The 26,595-nt window shown below is 51.9% G+C and overlaps 1 protein-coding gene across 1 annotated transcript in view; it reads right to left on the bottom strand.

Annotated features, from left to right (window-relative positions):
• Window positions 1-1,068: 1,068 nt before the first annotated feature.
• Window positions 1,069-26,595, bottom strand: part of hmga2 (high mobility group AT-hook 2) — a 32,239-nt gene continuing 6,712 nt past the window's right edge. The window contains exons 3-6 of the mRNA XM_064318731.1: window positions 20,785-20,835; window positions 8,546-8,578; window positions 2,999-7,284; window positions 1,069-1,886 (exon numbers count right to left, since the gene is read on the bottom strand). Of these exons, the coding sequence (XP_064174801.1) occupies window positions 7,237-7,284; window positions 8,546-8,578; window positions 20,785-20,835 (132 nt within the window). The 3' untranslated portion in view covers window positions 1,069-1,886; window positions 2,999-7,236. The remainder of the gene's footprint in view (window positions 1,887-2,998; window positions 7,285-8,545; window positions 8,579-20,784; window positions 20,836-26,595) is intronic.

Here is a 26,595-nt window from a genome sequence, read left to right on the forward strand (position 1 = left end):
ATTCCCCTGGCCTAAAGGGGCATTCCCCTGGGCCTAAAGGGGCATCCCACTGGCCTAAAGGGGCATTCCCCTGGCCTAAAGGGGCATTCCCCTGGGCCTAAAGGGGCATTCCCCTGGGCCTAAAGGGGCATCCCACTGGCCTAAAGGGGCATCCCACTGGCCTAAAGGGGCATTCCCCTGGGCCTAAAGGGGCATTCCCCTGGCCCTAAAGGGGCATTCCCCTGGGCCTAAAGGGGCATTCCCCTGGGCCTAAAGGGGCATTCCCCTGGGCCTAAAGGGGTATTCCCCTGGGCCTAAAGGGGCATTCCCCTAGCCTAAAGGGGCATCCCACTGGCCTAAAGGGGCTTTCCCCTGGGCCTAAAGGCAGTGCCACACCCAAAACATGCTAACGCTGCTGCTAACGCAACCGCTAAAGCAGTTTACAAACCTGGACACACCTGTGCAAACCTGTGCAGACCCGGCCTCACCTGTGCAAACCTGTGCAGACCTGGACTCACCTGTGCAAAGCTGTGCTAACCTGGACTCACCTGTGCAGACCCGGCCTCACCTGTGCAAACCTGTGCAGACCTGGACTCACCTGTGCAAAGCTGTGCTAACCTGGACTCACCTGTGCAGACCCGGCCTCACCTGTGCAAACCTGGACTCACCTGTGCAAAGCTGTGCTAACCTGGACTCACCTGTGCAGACCTGGACTCACCTGTGCAAAGCTGTGCTAACCTGGACTCACCTGTGCAAACCTGGCCTCACCTGTGCAAACCTGTGCAAACCCGGACTCACCTGTGCAAAACTGGACTCACCTGACATAGTCACTAACTCTGCAAAGCTGTGATTAATGGGTGCATGTAAGAATTAGTCCAGTATCTGCAATATGCTGCAATTTGTAAATAGTTTAAAACCCAATCACCTGTGTATTTAACCAAAAGCCCATACATTTAATCAAGCGATGAGTGTACTTAACCCAGCCCCACCATGTACGTAACCCAACTGCAAGTGTATTTAACCCAACTACCAGCATATTCAACCCAACCGCAGGTGAAAAAAAAAAAAACTCAGGAGTTACGCCAGGGGTGTCACAAACACTATTACATTTATTGTGCTGAACAAGGCTGTGATAATCCATTAAAGAACGTTTAAAACAAGCAAGCCATTTCAGAGCATAAGCAAAGAGAGCAACACTAGGTGAATAAGCGACAGTCATAAAGTTAGAGAACACTTGAAAGGATATAATGGGGTAAAAGAGGAACTACACAACATTGCATAATGTAAGAAAAGTCTTTTAAAAAAAAAAAAAAAAAAGGTTAAATGTCCAGTCTTACCTAACAGTGACCAAGAGGCAGGGACGAACAGTCTTATAAAATTTATCCCCCACAAAAATAAACTATATATATATAAAATTTTACGATGCTCTCCCTGGACTTCTTGGCCACCGAATTTTTAAGCAGATTTTCAGTTTGAAAATGAGGTAACAGTAGGCCCTATTCGGAGGTAGTAGTGTGTATTCGATTGTACAAGAACATGACATGAGAAAACACAAGCACAACTTCAATAAGACTCCCAGAGCCAACGGCCCGTCTACAGCGACTTCCTCTCACGCACGCAAACCAACAACCAGGTCAAAAACATTAAAAACATCATTTTCTTTTAAAATCTTAAACTCAAGTACATATTCATGAAATAAAATGCAGAAGATGTTGGGAGCTGCAGACAGAGCTGCAGACGGAGCTGCAGGTGGAGCTGCAGACGGAGCTGAGCGTCTCTCCCCCAAATAACTCTGGTGTGAGAGTTATTTTATGTGCACCACATCGTACAGAGGAGACGTCTCCAATCGTTCTTCTCCTTATTAATCTCCTGAGACTCTGAGACACAGATGCCATATTGACTCTACGCTGGACTGAGACTCTGAGACACAGATGCCATATTGACCCTACGCTGGACTGAGACTCTGAGAGACACAGATGCCATATTGACTCTACGCTGGACTGAGACTCTGAGAGACACAGATGCCATATTGACTCTACGCTGGACTGAGACTCTGAGAGACACAGATGCCATATTGACTCTACGCTGGACTGAGACTCTGAGAGGCACAGATGCCATATTGACTCTACGCTGGACTGAGACTCTGAGAGGCACAGATGCCATATTGACTCTACGCTGGACTGAGACTCTGAGAGACACAGATGCCATATTGACTCTACGCTGGACTGAGACTCTGAGAGACACAGATGCCATCTTGACTCTACGCTGGACTGAGGCTCTGAGAGACACAGATGCCATATTGACTCTACGCTGGACTGAGGCTCTGAGAGACACAGATGCCATATTGACTCTACGCTGGACTGAGACTCTGAGAGACACAGATGTCATATTGACTCTACGCTGGACTGAGGCTCTGAGAGACACAGATGCCATATTGAGTCTACGCTGGACTGAGACTCTGAGGCACAGATGCCATACTGACTCTACGCTGGACTGAGACTCTGAGAGGCACAGATGCCATATTGACTCTACGCTGGACTGAGACTCTGAGAGGCACAGATGCCATATTGACTCTACGCTGGACTGAGACTCTGAGAGGCACAGATGCCATATTGACTCTACGCTGGACTGAGGCTCTGAGAGACACAGATGCCATATTGACTCTACGCTGGACTGAGACTCTGAGACACAGATGCCATACTGACTCTACGCTGGACTGAGACTCTGAGAGGCACAGATGCCATATTGACTCTACGCTGGACTGAGGCTCTGAGAGACACAGATGCCATATTGACTCTTTGCTGGACTGAGACTCTGAGACACAGATGCCATATTGACTCTACGCTGGACTGAGACTCTGAGAGACACAGATGCCATATTGACTCTACGCTGGACTGAGACTCTGAGAGACACAGATGCCATATTGACTCTACGCTGGACTGAGACTCTGAGAGACACAGATGCCATATTGACTCTACGCTGGACTGAGACTCTGAGACACAGATGCCATATTCTCTACGCTGGACCCAATTCTACCACATTGCGGTTTGTCCTTAACTCTGGGGAGGAGGTAAAGAATCTTTACGTGAAAAATCATTTAAACCCCCCCCCCTTCCCCCTAAATACAGATTGTTCCCATCTTTAATCTGTAGTGACCGTCAAACTTGCCTGATGTGCTACAAGTGACCTCCAAGTGACCTCCGAAGTCAGCTGCCAGCCGGGCCCAGGCCTCAGCACTGGAGTCCAGCTGTTTCAGAAGCCGTGCTTTAGAAAGCTGAGCTGCCACGCCCCGCAGGTACAGCGCCCCGCCCCCCCCAGCCCCGCCCCAGCCCTGCCCCGCCCCCCCAGTGTCCCACCTCACAGCCCACCGTAATTCAGGAGTTAGCGGTAAGGCTAAGTGCCGCGGCGGTAAGGCTCTGGGCGGCTGATCGCCATGGCGGTAAGGGCTAGGGTTGATCGCCATGGCGGTAAGGCCTAGGGTTGATCGCCATGGCGGTAAGGGCTAGGGTTGATCGCCATGGCGGTAAGGGCTAGGGTTGATCGCCATGGCGGTAAGGGCTAGGGTTGATCGCCATGGCGGTAAGGGCTAGGGTTGATCGCCATGGTGGTAAGGCTCTGGGTGGCTGATCGCCATGGCTGTAAGGGCTAGGGTTGATCGCCATGGCGGTAAGGGCTAGGGTTGATCGCCATGGCGGTAAGGGCTAGGGTTGAGCGCCATGGCTGTAAGGGCTAGGGTTGATCGCCATGGCGGTAAGGGCTAGGGTTGATCGCATGGCGGTAAGGCTCTGGGTGGCTGATCGCCATGGCGGTAAGGGCTAGGGTTGAGCGCCATGGCTGTAAGGGCTAGGGTTGATCGCCATGGCGGTAAGGGCTAGGGTTGATCGCATGGCGGTAAGGCTCTGGGTGGCTGATCGCCATGGCGGTAAGGGCTAGGGCTGAGCGCTGTGTGTGCGTGACCCTAACGTGCTCCTCCTCCTCTAGCTCCACTCACTACCCCTGGCCCAGTCCCTGACAGGTGGAAAGTGGACTCACTATGCAAGAAGCAATTCAAATACATCTGGTTGAACCATATAACGGAAATATAATAAAATCACATTTGTGTCAAGTACACAAAAATCACTAATCAAGTATATCTCAATGTCTACTAATTAAAAAAAAACATTTTCATGAAGGCAACACACAAAAAACCCAAACAAGTGTTTTCCAAACCTGCAAAGTTTCAAGCCTCTTCGAGGTTCCTCTGTTCTCCATGCAAATTAAAATGCATTTGATTCAGACATTTTCTCTTACAAAAATACTTTGAGTAGGGATCATTTGCAGTCCTAATTATTTTGTTCATAATAACAAACAAATGCTGAAAGTAACAAGGCAAATTCAATCCTTTTCCAGACTGGAGGTAGGTCTTTATCCATTGATCATTCGTCAATTTTTTAAACAGTTTGTTTGAGGTACAAATAAGGACAGTAAATAATTCCAAAGACAAAAAAGGAACAGTTGAAATTATATCATGTCGTGTCTTACAAGCACTTGATCCTTAAGATACCATTGATTAAATCAGTACAAAAATATATTCAAGTTAACAATGTCATACAGAAATTCTAATTTGCAGAGAGGAAGGAAAGTGTCCTGTTAAATGTTAAGAATAAAGTAATGCTAACGCAAAAGAGAAATATAAAATAATAACAAAAGAAACAGAACTTGTTCCCTTAGCTGCTTGTCAGTTATACATTTTTTTTTTTTTTTTTTTAAAGAAAAAAAACACAGACCTCGGATTTCAGTCGTTACCTGGTCCAGCTAACACAAAGCCCTCAGAACACTGCTGTGCGTCGTTACAGGCACTGACTCTGCCGCAGCGTTACTGCAAAACAGTGAGAGGTGTGTTAGCTGGCCGGCCGCTGCGGTCTCCTGCACTGGTGTATGAATAGCAGCATGAGCTTCTCAAGGTGGTTCACTGGTCGCGGAAATCAGAGGTAGTTTGGAATAGTGAGATATTGCATCAGCGACTGGAAAGTGCTGGCGTCAATGAGGCATTTACTCAGAAACGGTAAAATATTGGATTTCTGGAGTATCCTAAGAGGTGAGCCGTCCTTTGGGGCTCCATCAATGAGCTCAGGTATTGTGTGTCTTGAGGTAAACGGTAGTTTTGTTCTTGCAAAGGTGAGTGATGAGGTTTGAGGTTCCCTTTAAATCAGGTGGGAGAAAGTCATGTTTAAAGCTATGTAGTAAAAAAAAGCTAATATTTTATGTACAGATTAGTTGGTTAAGTAGACATCATTGTTAAAAAAAATGAGATACAGTAGCTAGCTGCTTTTTAAAAAAACCTGTTCAGCTGAATAATTTCCTGAACAATAAAATGCTTTGAAAATGTACACTAATCAGTTCAGCCCACCAAAGAGAGGAGAGAGAGAGAAATATAGTGAATAATTTGAAATGTGTTGAGACAGGGAAAAAGAACTATATTCTACTGATCACAAGCATACATTTGTAAAAGCTTTGTGCATATAAACTGCAGAGTATCCGTCAGTGTTTACGTTCTGAGATATACGTCATCCAGGAAATGGCGCAGAAAAATTAAAACCACAGGAGAAACTGCCATACCCAGCGGCTCCTAAAGATGTAATGTAATGTCATAGTGCTGTGTAGATTTAGCTTTGTTTGCCCTGTTAAGCCGCTGTAGAAGAGAAGGAAGCTAACTCCCAGTTTGGGCCCAGCATTGGGCCCAGGTCATACTCCTGTAAAAAGCAGGGCATCAGGAAGGAGCCAATACTCACTGAAACAGGGCAGCCATTTTAACTTGCCAAAGCAGGATCAGTGGCTATTTTTTAAAATACCCATTTTGCCATTTTAAGCTGTGTTTAAAATGGGCACACACATTAATAGAAACAGCAATATGAAGAGTCGAAGCGTAATTCAGTAAAATCTTGAAATACGAGACCTCATTGCATTTTTAAAGCAATGATATAGTAAAGCTAATCTTCTTCTATCGGAGTAATGTTCATTTTTAATATGGGTAGCTGTATTTCACACTTTCATACACTACAACTGGAAGTTCCTCACACAGTTTGGTTTCTAGCGCACAGTCCCCCAGACCTACAGTTGGGGCAAATAGAGGGGGTGGATCTACAGTAGGGGCAGATAGGGAGAGGGTAGGTCTTGGGGCAGATTTACATCTAGACAATTAAAAATTTATAGAAAGCCTTCCCTTTGCATAAAGGGCACTAATGATCTTTTTCATAATTAATATAGGGAATTGTTACACGCATGTATGACTGAGATAAAAAACGCTTGTCCTGCTGTGGTGACCTGGGACCACACCCACTAGTGGAGTAAGCACACACAGCTGGGCTGTGCTGGCCAATCAGCTCAGGGCTTACGAGCATGCACATTCTGCATGGCAGAGACTGAGAAGGGGAGCCCGTCCAGAGAGAGAGAGGGTCTGAGAGACGGCAACCTGGCTGAGGAGCTGAAGAGCTGAAGAGCTTTTGTTGCGTTTGGTTTATCTTCTGTTATTTTGGTTTGTTACTCTTTCCCCAGAACCCATGAGGGGGATCGGTGCATGTTTGTTCATTTGTTTTATGAACTTGCTCTCTCTCTCCATTGGCAAATAAAATGGCGGTGAAAAGCAGAATTGCCGAGTTCACCAAAGCTGCAGCACATATTCTATCTTCTGATGGAGCCTGTTTAGCAACACTGAGGAAGAGTGCATGAGGAAGAGTGTGTGTGTTCCGCAGGTGTGTGTTCAGCAGGTGAGTGGGACAGAGGTGGACATGCAGGCAGTATCTCCCTTGTCTTTGGTGGTCTGTGACTGGGGGGGGGCAGAGATTCTGCTTCAGGGTCTTTATCTGGTTTCTCAACGACAGAAGCAGTCTTTGAGCTTCTCGCTTGCCCTGGTCGCATTAGCCTGGAGAACTGTACTAGCAGATGAGGGGTCTGGGGGGGGGGGGGGGACATTTTGTGCGTCTAGCCTCTCACACCTCTTACAGCAGTGTCTACTCGTCGTTTAGAAAAAGAAGAGAGAGGAAGAAAGAAAGAAAGGTGAGGTTCTGCCTGTCCATTCGGCTGGAGTTTTTTTGCGGTTTGTGTTCTGAGGTTATACGTGTGCGATTATCCCAGATTTAAAAATAAAATAAAATAAAATTACACCAAAAGTAAAAGTGGAAAGACCATAGAAGTCGAAAAATAAGTGGTCAAGGCAGTGTCTCTTCCCTTGGAAAGACCAGACAGCTGAATGAGGTAGAGGTAAAATGCCACGGGTACTCAATCTTCCTCCGCAGACTCCTCAGCTTCTTCCTCCTCTTCCTCTTCCTGTGAGAAACAAAGGCGAAGGTGAATAAGTCTCTCTCACCTGTTTGCAGGTAAAGTAGTCTTCAAATCCCCTGTTTTTCCCCTCCAAACAGAGTTTAAAGGGAGAGCTTTAAACCTGGTTTGTCAGTGTTCTAGAACTCCACTGCTTTCAGTCTCCAGTAGTGACTGCGACATCAGCATTAGAATCTTCAGTTAAGAACATTCTGATCACACATTAAAGGTTTAAGAGTGAATTTAATAGAAAGCCTGGGTGTGTGGTATAGCGCCACCCAGTGGAAATAAAAGCAGGGGTGTGTGAGAGAAAAGGAGACAGTGTGCTAGGGGTCAGGGGTGCCTCCGCACCCTGTTCCCACACTGCCACAATCAGGCTGGGTTATGCATTCCCACCCAAATGATCTGCACCACCCAACAGGGGCACGGTGTTGGGGGAGAGGGGGGGGGGGTCCTGTTTTTCTTCTTCACTCATTACCTGTGAACACTTTCTCACAGGTAATGAGCGCATTCTCAGGCAGTCATAAATAATTAGTATTAGTTATCCATTAGCTACAAGTGTGTATACAAGTACAGGCTGGATTATGAAGACTCGTAAACTAATGTATAGTCAGTTTTAAAGGCAGTTATAGTGCCCTTTTTACTATACAATTACAATACTCTAATACTGATCATTTAATCTTCCCAACATCCACTGTGCGAGTAGTATTATGCGCATCATATTTAAATGGTGAAGACTGTGCTTTTTAAAATGAAAAACGCGTCTGAAATGCAGAATTTAGGGGTCCCCCGTGGGTCCCCCGTGGGTCCCCCGTGGGCCTGTGTTCTGTTCGCAGGGTGTGACCGGCTCCTTTGATACGGACATTATTGCCATCTGATTTACAGCAGCAACGCTAACCTTCTCAGCTGCAGCAGAAACCACAGCTGCTTTCATTCACTCCAAAGACATTCCTGGAGAGTGGCTTTCTGCGCTACAGAACTGACTGTGCAGAGGAGGAGGAGGACCATGTCCCTCATACGCGGCTGAACACAGGATCGAGACAACAGGGCTTCATGACAGCGTAAAGGGGCGGAGCTAGCATGCGGTGAGCTCCAGAACGTTTGGGACAAAGCCTTTTGGCTCTGTACTCCACGATCCTGGATTTGTAATCGAGCGATTCACGCGTCACCAGGATGGGAACGAGTTGCGATGTGGCAGGTGCGTCTGAGCGAATAACGGGACAGACGCTGGGGAAAGGTGTTCTGGGAGGCGGTGCTTATTATAACATACCTGAGCAGGCTTTTCCTGGACTACTTGCTGTGGCTGAAAGGAAATGAAAAATATATTATTTTAAAACTTCACATAATGAACTCAGAAGTGTAGTCAAGTGTTTTTTCTGTGAATCCACCGTGTGCTTATCAGAGAAACAACCCTGCAGCAGCCATTTATCTGCTTAGCAGCGTACTGAACACACTGAACACCCTGAACGCACTGAACACCCTGAACACCCTGAACGCACTGAACACCCTGAACGCACTGAACACACTGAACACACTGAACACACTGAACACCCTGAACGTCCTGAACGCACTGAACACACTGAACACCCTGAACGCACTGAACACACTGAACACCCTGAACGCACTGAACACACTGAACGTCCTGAACACACTGAACACACTGAACATACTGAACGTCCTGAACGTCCTGAACACACTGAACGCACTGAACACACTGAACGTCCTGAACACACTGAACACACTGAACATACTGAACGTCCTGAACACACTGAACGCACTGAACACACTGAACGTCCGGAACGCACTGAACACACTGAACATACTGAACGCACTGAACACACTGAACGTCCTGAACACACTGAACATACTGAACACACTGAACATACTGAACGTCCTGAACGTCCTGAACACACTGCACGCACTGAACATACTGAACGCACTGAACACACTGAACACCCTGAACGTACTGAACACACTGAACGTCCTGAACACACTGAACATACTGAACGTCCTGAACGTCCTGAACACACTGAACGTCCTGAACACACTGAACACACTGAACATACTGAACGTCCTGAACACACTGAACGTACTGAACGTACTGAACGTACTGAACGTACTGAACGCACTGAACACACTGAACGTCCTGAACACACTGAACGCACTGAACGTCCTGAACGCACTGAACACACTGAACACACTGAACGTCCTGAACGTACTGAACGCACTGAACACACTGAACGTCCTGAACGCACTGAACACACTGAACATACTGAACGCACTGACTACTGAACGTCCTGAACACACTGAACGCACTGAACATACTGAACGTCCTGAACGCACTGAACATACTGAACGTCCTGAACGTCCTGAACGCACTGAACATACTGAACGTCCTGAACGCACTGAACATACTGAACGTCCTGAACGCACTGAACATACTGAACGTCCTGAACGTCCTGAACGCACTGAACATACTGAACGTCCTGAACGCACTGAACGCACTGAACGCACTGAACATACTGAACGCACTGAACACACTGAACACACTGAGGGCACAGACCGTATCTCCCGCGGTGCAAATTCAGAGTCTGTTTCCAGTACACACAAAAATGAGCGTAACCCTAATAATGTCCCGACCGGAATGCACAATCTGCAGTGAAACCGCACCACACACACCACACACACCACACACACCCACCCAGGAAGACTCGCCCCTGCTCCCTGAAATCTGCACATACTGTGGGCCAGCATCCGCAGGGACCTTTCTGCTACCTAGCACAGGTAACCCCACCTTTCCACCGCTGCACATGCTCATGCACACACAACCCCCCACAGCTGAGGAACAAGGAGGAGCCGGTTTGGGGAGAGTCATATTCTCCCCTGATGTGGGACGGGTGGGAACAGCTGGCCCCCTTTGTGCCAGCTCCCACTGGAATGCTGGGGGGGGGGAGCTGAACAAATTCCCTGCATGACAGGAGAAAACCCCCATTCTGCTTTTACTCCTCTGAATCCAGCCCAAGAGCACAGCTCCAACTGCCCGAAAAATACACCAAACCACCAATACACCAAGTACAGCAGGAGTCACAGGCAGAGGTATCCGGTGACCGTCTTCATTAAAACGAGCGCCTCATATTCACAATATGGCCATAATGTTTTGCATTTATTCTCCAGAAGTCTCCCAAAGTCCAATTCACACTGCAAAACCGCCATTCACACCCCCAAACCGCCATTCACCCCCCAAACCTGCCATTCACCCCCCAAACCCGCCATTCACCCCCCAAACCTGCCATTCACCCCCCAAACCCGCCATTCACACCCCAAACCTGCCATTCACCCCCCAAACCCGCCATTCACACCCCAAACCCGCCATTCACACCCCAAACCCGCCATTCACCCCCAAACCCGCCATTCACCCCCAAACCCGCCATTCCACCCCAACGCCATTCACCCCCAAACCGCCATTCACCCCCAAACCGCCATTCACCCCCAAACCCGCCATTCACACCCCAAACCGCCATTCACCCCCAAACCCGCCATTCACACCCCAAACTGCCATTCACCCCCCAAACCGCCATTCACACCCCAAACCGCCATTCACCCCCAAACCCGCCCTTATACACACCCCACCTGCACCACCCCACACCCCTCACACACCCTCACCCACTGCCAGTAACAACCACGCCTAGTAACACCCAACTGCCCCAGTTACACCACCACTCCGCCATAACACCCCAAACTGCCTATACACACCACCCCCAACAACCACTGCCAGTACACACCCAAATGCCAGTACACACCACTGCCCCAGTAACCACATCCCCAAACACCCCATGCCCCAAACCCCATGCCCCAGTCCACACCCGCCCATTAACACCCCACCCCCAGTAACACCCCACTGCCCCATAACACCCCACCTGCCCATTAACACACCACTGCCCATTACACCCCACTGCCCCAGTAACACCCCACTGCCCCAGTAACACACCACTGCCCCAGTAACACCCCACTGCCCCAGTAACACACCACTGCCCCAGTAACACCCCACTGCCCCAGTAACACACCACTGCCCCAGTAACACACCACTGCCCCAGTAACACCCCACTGCCCCAGTAACACACCACTGCCCCAGTAACACCCCTTTCCTGCGCTTTACCGCTGCGGGTTTAGGAGCAGCAGGAAGTCCCGCCCTCCCTGCGAATGAGGAGCCTGGCAGTAACGTCCGTGCTCCACGCTCACGGTGACGGCCAATGAGACCTGAGATACGTGCTTATTGTGTGAGAACCCGGCTCTGCATGTTCACACCCAGGCAAGGGAACACGGTTCCTACCCCATCCTGCCCTGCTGCCACTTCTGGCTGCATTAACTGGGTCAGCCCATCTGAAAGCTGGGGTACGCATGCGAGAAGATAAACAGGAAGGGGGTGTATGTGTAAAAGTACGGTATAGGTCACACCCCTAACTCAAAATGCAGACCTTGTGAAGATTAGGATTGGCGTTTAACATTTCAGCAAGCAAACATTTTAACAGCTTTGTCCATTAGAGCATTTCACACAGGTTAATATTTACTGGCCAGGAAGTCCAGGCTCAGTCCATCCGGCTGCAGTCTCTCATACGGACTGGACTGGACTGGACAGAGCATGGAGAGCACCCTCACACCTCACACGCCTCTGTTGCCTGGGAAACAGCCTCACAAACTCCACTCTTCTAGGGACTCCATCTAAGGTCCCAAGAACTAAAATATTGATCCATGTTTTCATGTTTTGTTTTTTACCTTTTTTTCAAATACTCATGCATTATGCAAAAGGTATTGTGTGTGCAGGGTAATTCCAGTCAGCTTGTGTTGACAGACGATAAGGTGATCTTAATCTTAATAATGATACTGGCCCTCAGACTCTATCACGGTTTCATTAGCCAGGTTACTCTTGGGACTTGCTTTACTGAGAAAGCGTGCAGCCTTGCCGATGCAGGGCGAAGCTGGCAGTGAGGAAAGCCAAGCACACTTCCTGTTATAATCACAGGTCACAGTGGTCAGTCTCCGCAGGACGCAGAGAGAGAGGAGGGGTCATGCAAGGACGGGCGGGCAAACACCCAGCTACCAGAGTCCCCACTGAGTGTGTGTGTGAGTCTGCGTGAGTGTGTTGTGTGAGTGAGTGTGTGTGTGTGTGTGTATGTGAGTGTGTGTGTGCATTTGCATATGTGCGTGTGCATGAATGGGAGTGTGTGTGTGTGTGCCTGTACACTCCCCCTCTGTTCAAAACAGTATTTATTTGTATTTATTTATTTTTCCCACACATGTGCTGTTAGTCTGGGCTGTGTGTGTTTTGCCCTTTTTTAACGGTTACCTTTACGGCTCTTCAGAGACCTCATTCTGCGGCAGTAAGAGGAAAATAAATCTGCTTTCAGGAGCAGAGGCCCCATTGGCACTGGGCATGACCTCAGCACCGACCCCGAGCCAATCGCTGGCCCTGCCCCTTTCACTGGCCACGCCCCTTTCACTGGCCACACCCCTTTCACTGGCCACACCCCTTTCACCATTGTACTCGACCACACCCAGCACTCCCGACATGAAGAGGACATCAGGTTCAACACTCAGGACTCTGCCCGAAATACAGGGACCATAAAACACCGTCCCAACACCCTTTGGGGTCTGATGCACAAATATTTTATCAGAATGTTTTTGCAATTTACAACTGCACAAATGAACACCTTTTACTGCTAGGTGATGACTGCATTTCTTTATATAACTACAAATGTATTATCATCTCTGACACACCTGGAGCTATTAGAGCAGCGTGAAGCTCATCCCACCAGAGCTCACCCGCCAGACCAGAGCTCACCCACCAGACCAGAGCTCACCCGCCAGACCAGAGCTCACCCGCCAGACCAGAGCTCACCCGCCAGACCAGAGCTCACCCCCCAGACCAGAGCTCACCCCCCAGACCAGAGCTCGCCCACCAGACCAGAGCTCACCCTCCAGACCAGAGCTCACCCTCCAGACCAGAGCTCACCCACCAGACCAGAGCTCACCCACCAGACCAGAGCTCACCCTCCAGACCAGAGCTCACCCACCAGACCAGAGCTCACCCGCCAGACCAGAGCTCACCCACCAGACCAGAGCTGGTGGGGGGTCGGGGGGGGGGGGGGTAGACGGGAATCTCCAGGGCACCAGCCCGGCTCATTGTCATGGCCCATGGAATGCCTCCTCCAGTTCAGCCGATCGTGAAAAGATCCCCGTTCGTCTGCCTGGCCTGGCCCCCCCAGACCCCCCCTTACACCCCCCCACAGCCCCTCCCTGCCAAATGGAGCAGTGAATGGCAGCTATCAGGGCTGAGCTAAATCCCCCGATTAGGAGGAATTTGCTCAAGGCCCTTTGTAGGGGAGAGAAATGTCCGCGGCGCTGTGGAATGTGGAACATTCCTGGCAGGACAAGCGGCCTTTTGTTGCAGGTTTGGGGGGTTCTGCAGGAAAGAAAGGCAAAGACAAATTGGATCTGCTGCGTTTAGAGAGCCAGTTCTGTTTGAAGTGAATTCAGTTCCCAGCCTTCCTGAAAGGGGGGTGGGGGGAGGATGGGGGGGGGGGTTAATAACTCAAGTTTTAGTTTTATTCTATCCAGGTTTTCAGTTTGTGGGTTTTTTTGTCTTTCAGGCCTGGTTGGCTGGTGGGTGGTGTTTTTTTTTTTTTTTTTTTAAGTGAATGGGAGCAGCAGTGTGGCTGAAAATAGCAGCAGCATTACCCCACTCCCATTTTACTCATTATACTGTGTTAACTGTGCAGCACAGCCTGTGCCCCTCTCCCATTTTATTCATTATACTGTGTTAACTGTGCAGCACAGCCTGTGCCCCTCTCCCATTTTACTCATTATACTGTGTTAACTGTGCAGCACAGCCTGTGCCCCTCTCCCATTTTACTCATTATACTGTGTTAACTGTGCAGAACGCAGAAGCCCGGCTCATTTCTCTGTCCTTACAAACCCGCCCGCAGCCTGGGGAGGGACGAGCCTCACGCGCAGACTTCACTTCCTCTCCGCACACCAGGTCAGTGCCGCCCATGACACTCATCCTGGCTGCTCCGCCAAAGCCCATTTTCAGTTACCCAGGGTTCAAAGTGCGTGCCTCTGAGCCTCCCGCGCCCAACCGTACAAACGGGGACGCTGCTGCACAATCAGAGAGTCTGAGGAGGGAAACCAGAACGTCTGATCCGCTCACACTGCTGCAGGCATTCAGCACAGAGTCCTCCCCACAGACACACTGCTGCAGGCATTCAGCACAGAGTCCTCCCCACAGACACACTGCTGCAGGCATTCAGCACAGAGTCCTCCCCACAGACACACTGCTGCAGGCATTCAGCACAGAGTCCTCCCCACAGACACACTGCTGCAGGCATTCAGCACAGAGTCCTCCCACACTGCTGCAGGCATTCAGCACAGAGTCCCCACAGACACACTGCTGCAGGCATTCAGCACAGAGTCCTCTCACACTGCTGCAGGCATTCAGCACAGAGTCCTCCCCACAGACACACTGCTGCAGGCATTCAGCACAGAGTCCTCCCCACAGACACACTGCTGCAGGCATTCAGCACAGAGTCCTCCCCACAGACACACTGCTGCAGGCATTCAGCACAGAGTCCTCTCACACTGCTGCAGGCATTCAGCACAGAGTCCTCCCCACAGACACACTGCTGCAGGCATTCAGCACAGAGTCCTCCCCACAGACACACTGCTGCAGGCATTCAGCACAGAGTCCTCCCCACAGACACACTGCTGCAGCATTCAGCACAGAGTCCTCTCACACTGCTGCAGGCATTCAGCACAGAGTCCTCCCCACAGACACACTGCTGCAGGCATTCAGCACAGAGTCCTCCCCACAGACACACTGCTGCAGGCATTCAGCACAGAGTCCTCCCCACAGACACACTGCTGCAGGCATTCAGCACAGAGTCCTCCCCACAGACACACAACACTCAGCGATAAGAGAGATACTGATCAGCCGTGATAAAATAAACATTTACACGGATAATGATCAGGCAAGTGAAACGGTTGGGGCAAAGCCCACGTGACTGTGCACACGTAGACACTAAAAATGCAACAACAAAAAAGCGTCCCAACTGAAAATGAGTAAAACCCATCTACACAAAAACTGTGCAGCGGCCGACACAGACTAGCACAGTTAGAGACGTTTTCAGTCCAGTAAAGTGATAATACTCCACCTCTGCACTGTACTAACATCACGTAGTACACATTATTATAACATGCCCCCCCGCGTGCTAACTCAGGTACACTCCACAACCTTATTTTTATGACTGGGAGTGTGTGAATGGAAGGGGGGGGGGGTGCACTGCCATGTCAGAGAGGATGATTAATGTCTATCAGCACATAACCTGCTTACTGACCCCCCCCCCTTCACACCAACACCCCCCCCCCCCCAACAAACAAAATCATTTCTACCGCCATTTTCCCTGAGAAAAGTCTTTACGGCATGAATATTACACAAAAAACACACATGCACTCAAATTCTGGAAAATTCCTAGTCAGTTTCAGGTATGTCACAGAGCACGCCAATCTACTTCCTGCTCAGGGCTATTTTTGGCTACGCTGAAAAAGCAAGACCCTGGTGCGAGACCAAGATGCATCACCCAGCAGATGTTCAAATACGTCCTTTTCTGGAACGCCCCCGTAGAACACAAAGTGAAAAGCACAGTATATTATTATTATTATTATTATTATTATTACTATTGCTGCAGCTTTTACTGGAGGCCTTGCGGCATGCTGTGGATGCCTGCATGATGACATCAGCTGTGTCACGGCTAGTCCATAAAATTTCAGCTGCGTTTGATCTGAGGATCATTCCCCTGAGATTGACCAGTGCGCCCCTCACCAGCGGGACGACCTGGCTCGCCAGCTCCAGGGAAACGCAGCGATGGAGCACTGACGGAGCGGACCCACAGACTGCCACTCAAACAGCACAGTCTGCCCCCCCCCCCACCACAACGTTATTTGAGTTGAGTATCTGGTACGGCTCTGGAGTCTTTGGCTGTGCCCTGCACGCCCAGCCAACCCAGAGGGCTATAGGAGCCTGCAAGGATGTTACATTTAACCCTGGACTGACTGTCTGTCTGTCTGTCTGTCAGCCACACCTCAAACAGGAAATGGACTCTGAGTCTGAGCAGGATGACAGCGCTGGACTGCAGGACCGCCAGGTCATCAAAAACATCCACCATCCGCACCCTGCACTACAGCACACACACGCGCTCACACACACACACGCACGCACACACACACACACACACGCACACGCACACGCACACGCACACGCGCACGCGCACACACACACACACGCGCACACACACACAGTTTTACTGTGTTCTGGAGAGCGGTCATGAGCACACATGTTTCAGCTCTGTAATGATTAACCCGTAAGTGGCAGCTGAAGGCTCTCTGGTGCGAGGCGTTCGTTAGCATCCTGATGAGCTCTGGGTCATTACCTCCACACCAGCGCGGTGCGACCCTACCCTCTCACCTAAACAACCTTTTACTTCCTCAAACAAGTTCAAACGCCAGAGGAGGGCTGCGATTGGCTGACGACCCACGAGCCAACAACGTGGCTGAGGTAATATCACTTTATCTTCATAATCCATAATATGTTCCCTTCCACATATGGGCTTACAGATTCCAAATTATTGTTTTTTATTCATTTATTCATTCATTCATCCATTAGTTTTTTTTGTTTTTCAAATGTCTGCATGCTCATCGCATGAATCCTCTAATTTATTTAAGGGGAGGTGACAGTACAGGAAACAGATTTGTCCACGCCGCACTTCCTGTTTTGTTTCTATGGCAATGCGGAATTTGGCAGAGGCGTAGGGCTTGGACCCTGACCACAGGGTGGTGGGGTGGGGCAGGGTGCGGTGTGGGGGGGGGGGGGGGGGGAGAGGTCCCGCCCGCGGGTTGGGAATGTGAACAGCAGCCAGCCGAGTGAAGACTCTGCACAGGACAGATTAGCCTGAGAGAGACACCCTCTTCACCAGCTGGGGGCGTGCGTCTGTTTCAAACCTGTGCCCTCTGTGGCAGGGACAGGGGAGCGGAGGACACCCCCCTGGGGGCGGGAGCGGGCCAGGGGGGCAGTTAATCGGGGGAACGTTATGGTCCTGGCACAGGGGGTAGGATTTGGGTCTGAGCCTCAGGATCAGCTGGCGCGCGCACACACACACACACACACACACACACACACACACACACACACACACACACACACACATTCCTAGAGAGAGGGGCTAGCGGACAGGGATCCTCCTCTTTCTCCTCCTCCCCCTCCTCCTCCTCCTCCTCCCCCTCTCCCTCCACCCCTCCTCCCCCTCTCCCTCCTCCTCCTCCTCCTCCTCGCTGTTGGCAGGGTGAGTGTGAGGAGGCGCTGCAGCAGCTCCTGTAGCAGGGGGATGTGCGGTAATGAGTTCCAGGAGCAGGGCTGAATGAAGCGAGCACACTGACTTCCCCACACGGGAATGTGGGGACCGCTGGCCCCGCCCACGTTCTCCCGCGCCAAGCTACAGCTGCCAAACACGGGCCGCAGACACCCAAACCCCCCCACGGCCCCCCGGCCCACACCGCAGCCCCACTTCATTCAGGAAAAACAGGCTGATCCTCCCGGCCGAGCTCAGGGTGTCCCGAGGTCTCTGAGTCAGCTCCGCACGTGTGTCACAGGCCCCGCCCCCATCAGGACAGCGTGCTGCGCCGGGCCTGCTTCTGACTCAGCCGGGACCGTTTCCTGTTTACCCCCCCCTCCCTACGCACGCGGCCTCACTGAGTCACACAGACATCACAGGACGCTCACGCCACCCCGACCCCCCCCCCCACCCCCCCCCCCCACCCCACCCCGCAGACTGGCCGGCACATCAGCCCTGCTGCAGCACAGAACACCTGCAGTCCCACCGAAAACGAGCACTTACTGTACCACACAGCATCTATTCTCAAAGTCAGACGCACATTTATATATACACAGAAAATCTATTAAAAAATATATGCTGTAATGGCAATGTTGTGACAGCAGTGTCATTGTAAGGTGACAGCAGTGTCATTGTGTTTTTTAAGTAACAGTGCCCGGGCCCCAGCTGCAGCTCTGAGGCCTGAGCCTTGGTCAAGGGCATCGGCAGGAGCACGACTATGTACTGGGAAGTGCTGTAATATCTTTACGGACTTTGATAATGCATTTCATTATTTAAATATAATGCAGTACATTTGCTTTCCACAGGGGGCAGTACTGGTCAGGACACAACAAACCAAGAGATCACATTTATTCACTTCAAGGACAGGAAATCAGAGTACAGTAGCAACAGCAGGTAATACCACTCATGTGCTAAAGTAAGTATGAGAATCGTTATTAATCAATATTAGAGACTGCCTGGAACAAAGAAAACAGAAACAGAAAGCAGAACTGGAGGGTCTGTGGAGACTGTGGAGGGGGGGCACCACTGCACGGGGGGGACTCATTACAAACACCACCGACTAGGGCACACGCAGCCTTCATGAGTATTATTTGTTATTTGATCATTCGTAGCTGCTGCAGGGCCGGTGTGAGGTAAGCGGCAGCCTGGACGCGTGCGGTGGAGTGTACTCAGAGTGAGAGAGGCCAGCGCGTGGGCGAGCGGGGCGGGGCGGGGCGGGTCGTAGGTGTGTGTACCTGCCCCCGCTCTGCAAACGCAGCAGCAGCGCCGTCAAGCGCTGACCTATGGACCGGGGGGGGGGTCGCCAGATACGCTCTCACACCCGTCACTCGCGTCACGCGATCAAAAGCAGCCGCCGCCCGCCAGCCGCCCGGCCGCCGCCCGCCAGCCGCCGCCAGCGCTAACCAAACACCGCCATAAACCTCCAGCCCTTATCAGCCAGCCGCCAGTCCAAAGGTTTCCACGGCAGCACAGAGCCCTGCGGCTGCGAAGGTGTGGTGATGCAGCACAGTTCTGGCCTGTGCTCAGCCCCCCCGCATGCACCCGAGCCACAGCGGCTCTGAGCCTTCCGCACGCGCTCCGTCCCGCTCAACCCACACCAGCTCATCTATCAACCCTAACCCTAACCCTAACCCTAACCCACACCAGCTCATCTATCAACCCTAACCCTAACCCTAACCCTAACCCACACCAGCTCGTCCATCAGAGCGCCATTTCCACACAGACAGACGGGCGAGTAACTCCAGCTCAACCTCAGAGCCTCAAACCTCACCCCCACAGCCTCACGCCTCACACCTCACCCCCACAGCCTCACACCTCACCCCCACAGCCTCAAACCTCACCCCCACAGCCTCACACCTCACCCCCACAGCCTCAAACCTCACCCCCACAGCCTCACACCTCACCCCCACAGCCTCAAACCTCACCCACACAGCCTCACACCTCACCCCCACAGCCTCACACCTCACCCCCACAGCCTCAAACCTCACCCCCACAGCCTCAAACCTCACCCCCACAGCCTCACACCTCACCCTCACAGCCTCACACCTCACCCTCACAGCCTCAACCTCACCCACAGCCTCACACCTCACCCCCACAGCCTCAAACCTCACCCCCACAGCCTCAACCACCCACACCTCACCTCCCACAGCCTCAAACCTCACCCCCACAGCCTCACACCTCACCCCCACAGCCTCACACCTCACACCCACAGCCTCAACCTCACCCCCAGAGCCTCAAACCTCACCCCCACAGCCTCACACCTCACCCCACAGCCTCACACCTCACCCCCACAGCCTCAAACCTCACCCCCACAGCCTCACGCCTCACACCTCACCCCCACAGCCTCACACCTCACACCCACAGCCTCACACCTCACCCCCAGAGCCTCACACCTCACCCCCAGAGCCTCACACCTCACCCCCACAGCCTCACACCTCACCCCCACAGCCTCACCCCCAGAGCGTCAAACCTCACCCCCACAGCCTCACACCTCACCCACACAGCCTCAAACCTCACCCCCAGAGCCTCACACCTCACCCCCACAGCCTGGCAGCTCATTTAAGCTGAAACACTCAGACAGCTCAGCGCAGGATGAGGTGTGAGAGCAGCGCTTCCCCACACGGCCCTACAGGCGTGTTCTGGGAGCTGAAGGCGTGGTGGTCTGCTCTTCACACAGAGTACACCAGGAAACTTCAACTCACTTGCGTTTGAATATGAATTCATAACACCAGGCACATGCGGGTGCTTCAGGAACACAGGGGTAGAGGTGACAGGCTGAACACAGGGGTAAAGGTGACAGGCTGAACACAGGGGTAAAGGGGACAGGCTGAACACAGGGGTAGAGGTGACAGGCTGAATACAGGGGTAGAGGTGACAGGCTGAACACAGGGGTAGAGGTGACAGGCTGAACACAGGGGTAAAGGTGACAGGCTGAACACAGGGGTAGAGGTGACAGGCTGAACACAGGGGTAGAGGTGACAGGGTGACAGGCTGAACACAGGGGTAGAGGTGACAGGCTGAACACAGGGGTAAAGGTGACAGGCTGAACACAGGGGTAAAGGTGACTCACCCATTTTCTTGGTCTTCCCCTTGGTCTCTTCTCTCCCGTTCCCTCTGCTTTCTGCAAAACAACCAAAAGAGTACATGAATCATCAATCAACCGAGTACATGAATCATCAATCAACCGAGTACATGAATCATCAATCAACCGAGTACATGAATCATCAATCAACCGAGTACATGAATCATCAATCAAACGAGTACATGAATCACTGATTGATAACAGGGCCACAGCTGCAGTTTCCTGATGGAACGGACTCCTCATTTCTAAGTAGGTGCTGTGCGCTTCCTGCCAAACCATCACAGCAATGTTTCAGTGAGCAGCGTCACTCAGGGCAGTGTCCTTCCTCTTCTGAAGGAAACGGTCTGGGTGGAGAGATTTACCTGAACACGGCACTGAACACTACAGGTGAACGCTCAGTCGCCCTGGGTAATTAAGCGGCGTTGGAGAACAGCGCTGAGCGGAGGGCTGAAGAAGCCCCTCTCTGTGGAGGTACATCAAAGGCCTCGGTCTCCTCCAATAGCGCGACAGCCTGCATGTGGTGGATGGAGGGGATCTGAACGTGCTCCAGAAACCTCCATTACAGCCCAACAGCCACTCTTCAGAAGGGAGCCTTTCCCAGCGAGAGGAGCCTCATCTTTCACTGAAGAACTTTATTCCATTGGAATGGAAATGAGAAGGCCGCTATCAGCAGCGTCGCCGCGACGATAAGCGCGCTGACGGACAGCTAGGGGGCGGGGCAGCGCTCTGAGCGGGGTCTGGTAACGGACCGAATCTCGCCCAATCAAACCCGCCCAATCAAACCCACCCAATCAAACCAAACCAACTTCTAGAAAAGTTCATCTCCCAAATCAGGAGCCTCGTACAGGCCATGTTTCCGTCACCGCTAATGATGCTTTCCCGATAAATCATAACGTTGCATTTAATAAAAAATGAAGACATTCCTACTTCTGTTTGACTGGAAACTATGAAAGACGGTGGGAGAGCAGTGGGGAGGAGCAGGAAGCGTTTTCCCCAGACAGAACGGCGTAACCTTGTGGAAGAAGCTGAGCTCCAGTCTAAGACAATTAACAAGACAAGACGTGTCTTAATAATTCACAGGGTATAAAGTGCTCCTCTGGCTCCGGGCTTTTGTCAGAGGAGCAGAAGCAGAAACTCTATCGGCTGGTGCTCGATTAATTTTGCAGGGTGATGCAGGGAGGGCAGGTATCAGAGGTACCGCGCTGGTCAGCTACCTCCGCCAGGTGCACCTTCAATAATGCATGCTGCTTCAGCCAGTCAGCCCTACTCAAACACACGCACGCACGCACACGCACACGCACGCACGCACGCACACGCTCACATACCACACCTTCAATAATGCATGCTGCTTCAGCCAGTCAGCCCTACTCAAACACACGCACGCACGCACGCGCACGCACACGCACGCACACGCACGCACACGCACGCACACGCACGCACACGCACGCACACGCACGCACACGCACGCGCACGCACACGCACGCACACGCACGCACACGCTCTCATACCGCACCTTCAATAATGCATGCTGCTTCAGCCAGTCACCCTACTCAAACACACGCACGCACACGCACACGCACACGCACGCACACGCTCTCATACCGCACCTTCAATAATGCATGCTGCTTCAGCCAGTCACCCCTACTCAAACACACGCACGCACACGCACGCACACGCACGCACACGCACGCACACGCACGCACACGCTCTCATACCGCACCTTCAATAATGCATGCTGCTTCAGCCAGTCAGCCCTACTCAAACACACGCACGCACACGCACGCACACGCACGCACACGCACGCACACGCACGCACACGCACGCACACGCACGCACGCACACGCACACGCACGCACACGCACGCACACGCACGCACACGCACGCACACGCACGCACACGCTCTCATACCGCACCTTCAATAATGCATGCTGCTTCAGCCAGTCAGCCCTACTCAAACACACGCACGCACACGCACACACACGCACGCACACGCACGCACACGCTCTCATACCGCACCTTCAATAATGCATGCTGCTTCAGCCAGTCACCCTACTCAAACACACGCACGCACACGCACGCACACGCACACGCACACGCACGCACACGCTCTCATACCGCACCTTCAATAATGCATGCTGCTTCAGCCAGTCACCCTACTCAAACACACGCACGCACACGCACGCACACGCACGCACACGCACGCACACGCACACACACGCACGCACACGCACGCACACGCACACACACGCACGCACACGCACGCACACGCACGCACACGCTCTCATACCGCACCTTCAATAATGCATGCTGCTTCAGCCAGTCACCCTACTCAAACACACGCACGCACACGCACGCACACGCACGCACACGCACGCACACGCTCTCATACCACACCTTCAATAATGCATGCTGCTTCAGCCAGTCACCCTACTCAAACACACGCACGCACACGCACGCACACGCACGCACACGCTCTCATACCACACCTTCAATAATGCATGCTGCTTCAGCCAGTCAGCCCTACTCAAACACACAGACGCACGCGCACGCACGCGCACGCACGCACACGCACGCACACGCACGCACACGCTCACATCCAGCCTCTGTGCTCACATCCACACCAGGGCTTCATAGCCAAGGGCTTCAGGGCCACCTGTCACTCAACGTCAGGAGCCTGTAAATCACAGCCGGCCCACTCTGGTCCATCAGGGTCTGGAGCCCTGGCCCTGCCTGCAGCACTCACACTGAAAACGCTCAGGTATGAAAAGGTGTTCAGGTATCACACCCCTATGCTCAAGTATTACACCCCTGTGCTCAGGTATCACAGCTCTGTGCTCAGGTATCACACCCCTGTGTTCAGGTATCACAGCGCTGTGCTCAGGTATTACACCCCTGTGTTCAGGTATCACAGCCCTGCGGAACGCGCCGGCAGCAGAATTCTTCGCATCAGTCAGACAGCTGAGGGATGAATTCGTCTGAGGAGCCTGTCATTCCTGAGCACCATTTCATCTGTCCGTTTCGGGTTACTAGGTTACCACCCTTTCTCCAGTGTAGGACAGCCAGCTCTAGTGGGCGGGGACAGATCTGCTGGCACACACACCCTCTCTACATCCTCACAGCAGAGTAAGCTTTCATTCTCAATGGCATTTATGTGACCATAAGAAAAAGATTTCTAAGGGCAGCACATATGACATACCTCTATTCAATCACAGATTCTCTCTGAACTTTTCACATATTATCTCTAGACATTTGGTCTGATATTTGGCCAAAATAAACAGAAGTGCTGGTCACTGCTGATTATACCTGGCGGTTTTTTTGCTGCACTTTTTTTAACATCAGCAGATTTAATGGTGCGTAAGAAAACACCCTCATTCAATTAATCATCAGACACTGCATGCCTGACTCCAGCTCTCAAATACTGCCAACTGCACACTGCACTGCAGCCTCTCAGCACTACTGAAGAGCTCACAGACACGCACACAACCACTCATGCACTCACAAGCACGTGCACACACACATACACGCACGCATGCACTCAAACATGTGCACACAATCACACAAGCACACATTTGCATGCATTCTCAAACACATGCACGCATTCACGCACACACACATTTGCACACACTTGCACGCACACACACACACACACACACACACACTCATGAGTTGAGACACAAGGCCTACACCAGCAAGCCACAGCATGTCAGACAGTGTTGGGTCTCCTCTGCACAAGCGTTAAGAGGGAGGGTTTAAAAGGAGCAGACCCAAAAGGTCACTGTATCAGGTTCCCCAAACCAACGCTCAGCTGAAAACAGTTAATGCACTGCCAGGCGAAGCTATGCAGTGGATGACTGGATGAATTGATTGCGCTGGGTGATTATGGAATACATAAACAAGTCCTGTAATAGCTGGCTAAGACAGGGGGAATGCATGCATTTCTGCTCACTGATTCGTTTTTCTTAGAAACATCTCCAGCTCAGCATGTGTAAGACATCAAATGTTTGCGCATTATAAACTACAAACCGCTCCACCACACACACACCGACATCTCAGTCCTGCACAGACTACCGCACCACTCCACCACACACACACCGACATCTCAGTCCTGCACAGACTACCGCACCACTCCACCACACACACACCGACATCTCAGTCCTGCACAGACTACCGCACCACTCCACCACACACACACCGACATCTCAGTCCTGCACAGACTACCGCACCACTCCACCACACACACACCGACATCTCAGTCCTGCACAGACTACCGCACCACTCCACCACACACACACCGACATCTCAGTCCTGCACAGACTACCGCACCACTCCACCACACACACACCGACATCTCAGTCCTGCACAGACTACCGCACCACTCCACCACACACACACCGACATCTCAGTCCTGCACAGACTACCGCACCACTCCACCACACACACACCGACATCTCAGTCCTGCACAGACTACCGCACCACTCCACCACACAACACCGAAATCTCAGTCCTGCACAGACTACCGCACCACTCCACCACACACACACCGACATCTCAGTCCTGCACAGACTACCGCACCACTCCACCACACACACCGACATCTCAGTCCTGCACAGACTACCGCACCACTCCACCACACACACCGACATCTCAGTCCTGCACAGACTGCCGCACCGCTCCACCACACACACACCGACATCTCAGTCCTGCACAGACTACCGCACCACTCCACCACACACACACCGACATCTCAGTCCTGCACAGACTACCGCACCACTCCACCACACACACACCGACATCTCAGTCCTGCACAGACTACCGCACCACTCCACCACACACACACCGACATCTCAGTCCTGCACAGACTACCGCACCACTCCACCACACACACACCGACATCTCAGTCCTGCACAGACTACCGCACCGCTCCACCACACACACCGACATCTCAGTCCTGCACAGACTACCGCACCGCTCCACCACACACACACCGACATCTCAGTCCTGCACAGACTACCGCACCGCTCCACCACACACACACCGACATCTCAGTCCTGCACAGACTACCGCACCACTCCACCACACACACACCGACATCTCAGTCCTGCACAGACTACCGCACCACTCCACCAAGCATAGCCTTTAAAATGGATCTGTGAACATGGTCACCTCGATCCACCCCAGGAGGAGACGCGCTCAGGTTAGGGGTCTCCCCCGCTGCCAGGTTTGCACAGAACAGAGGAGGGAGGGGCCAGTCCAAACACAGCTGGCTGCAGACAGATCAGGCCCCGCCCCCTCGCCAGGTAAGTGCAGCCAGGCGGGGTTTCTGATTGGGACACGGAGCAGACGTCCCACAGCTCACACAGGACCTGCTGGTGTTAACATTCCTGAGCCGGGGGGGCTTTTAAAAAATTCATTACCAAAAAAAAAAGATAAATAAACACAACAGACTTGTGCGAGTTCTGATCGTAGCTCAGGCATAAAGGGTCCCAAACCCACAGAGAGGTCAAAGGTCAAGGGGGGGGGGGGGGCATCATTTTGTATCCTGCATTTTTGGCCCTTAAATTATACCTTTTGGAATCTGGCTGCTGTTATTTCCTCAATTACTACCTTTCAACACACAGACGATTGCCACCAATTAGGTGTATTTTACTAAGTACAGAGTGCTCCTTTATTATAAATTACACCATATTTGAAATGTGCCATAAATCTGTTAACTCAGGAGTACGATTAATATAATTTATAATATCATGTCAATAGCGCACGTGTAAATACATTCTTGTGGTGGTGGCAAGCCTGAACAAA

This window comes from Anguilla rostrata, chromosome 19, assembly GCF_018555375.3.
Source record: "Anguilla rostrata isolate EN2019 chromosome 19, ASM1855537v3, whole genome shotgun sequence".
Lineage (NCBI taxonomy): Eukaryota > Metazoa > Chordata > Actinopteri > Anguilliformes > Anguillidae > Anguilla > Anguilla rostrata.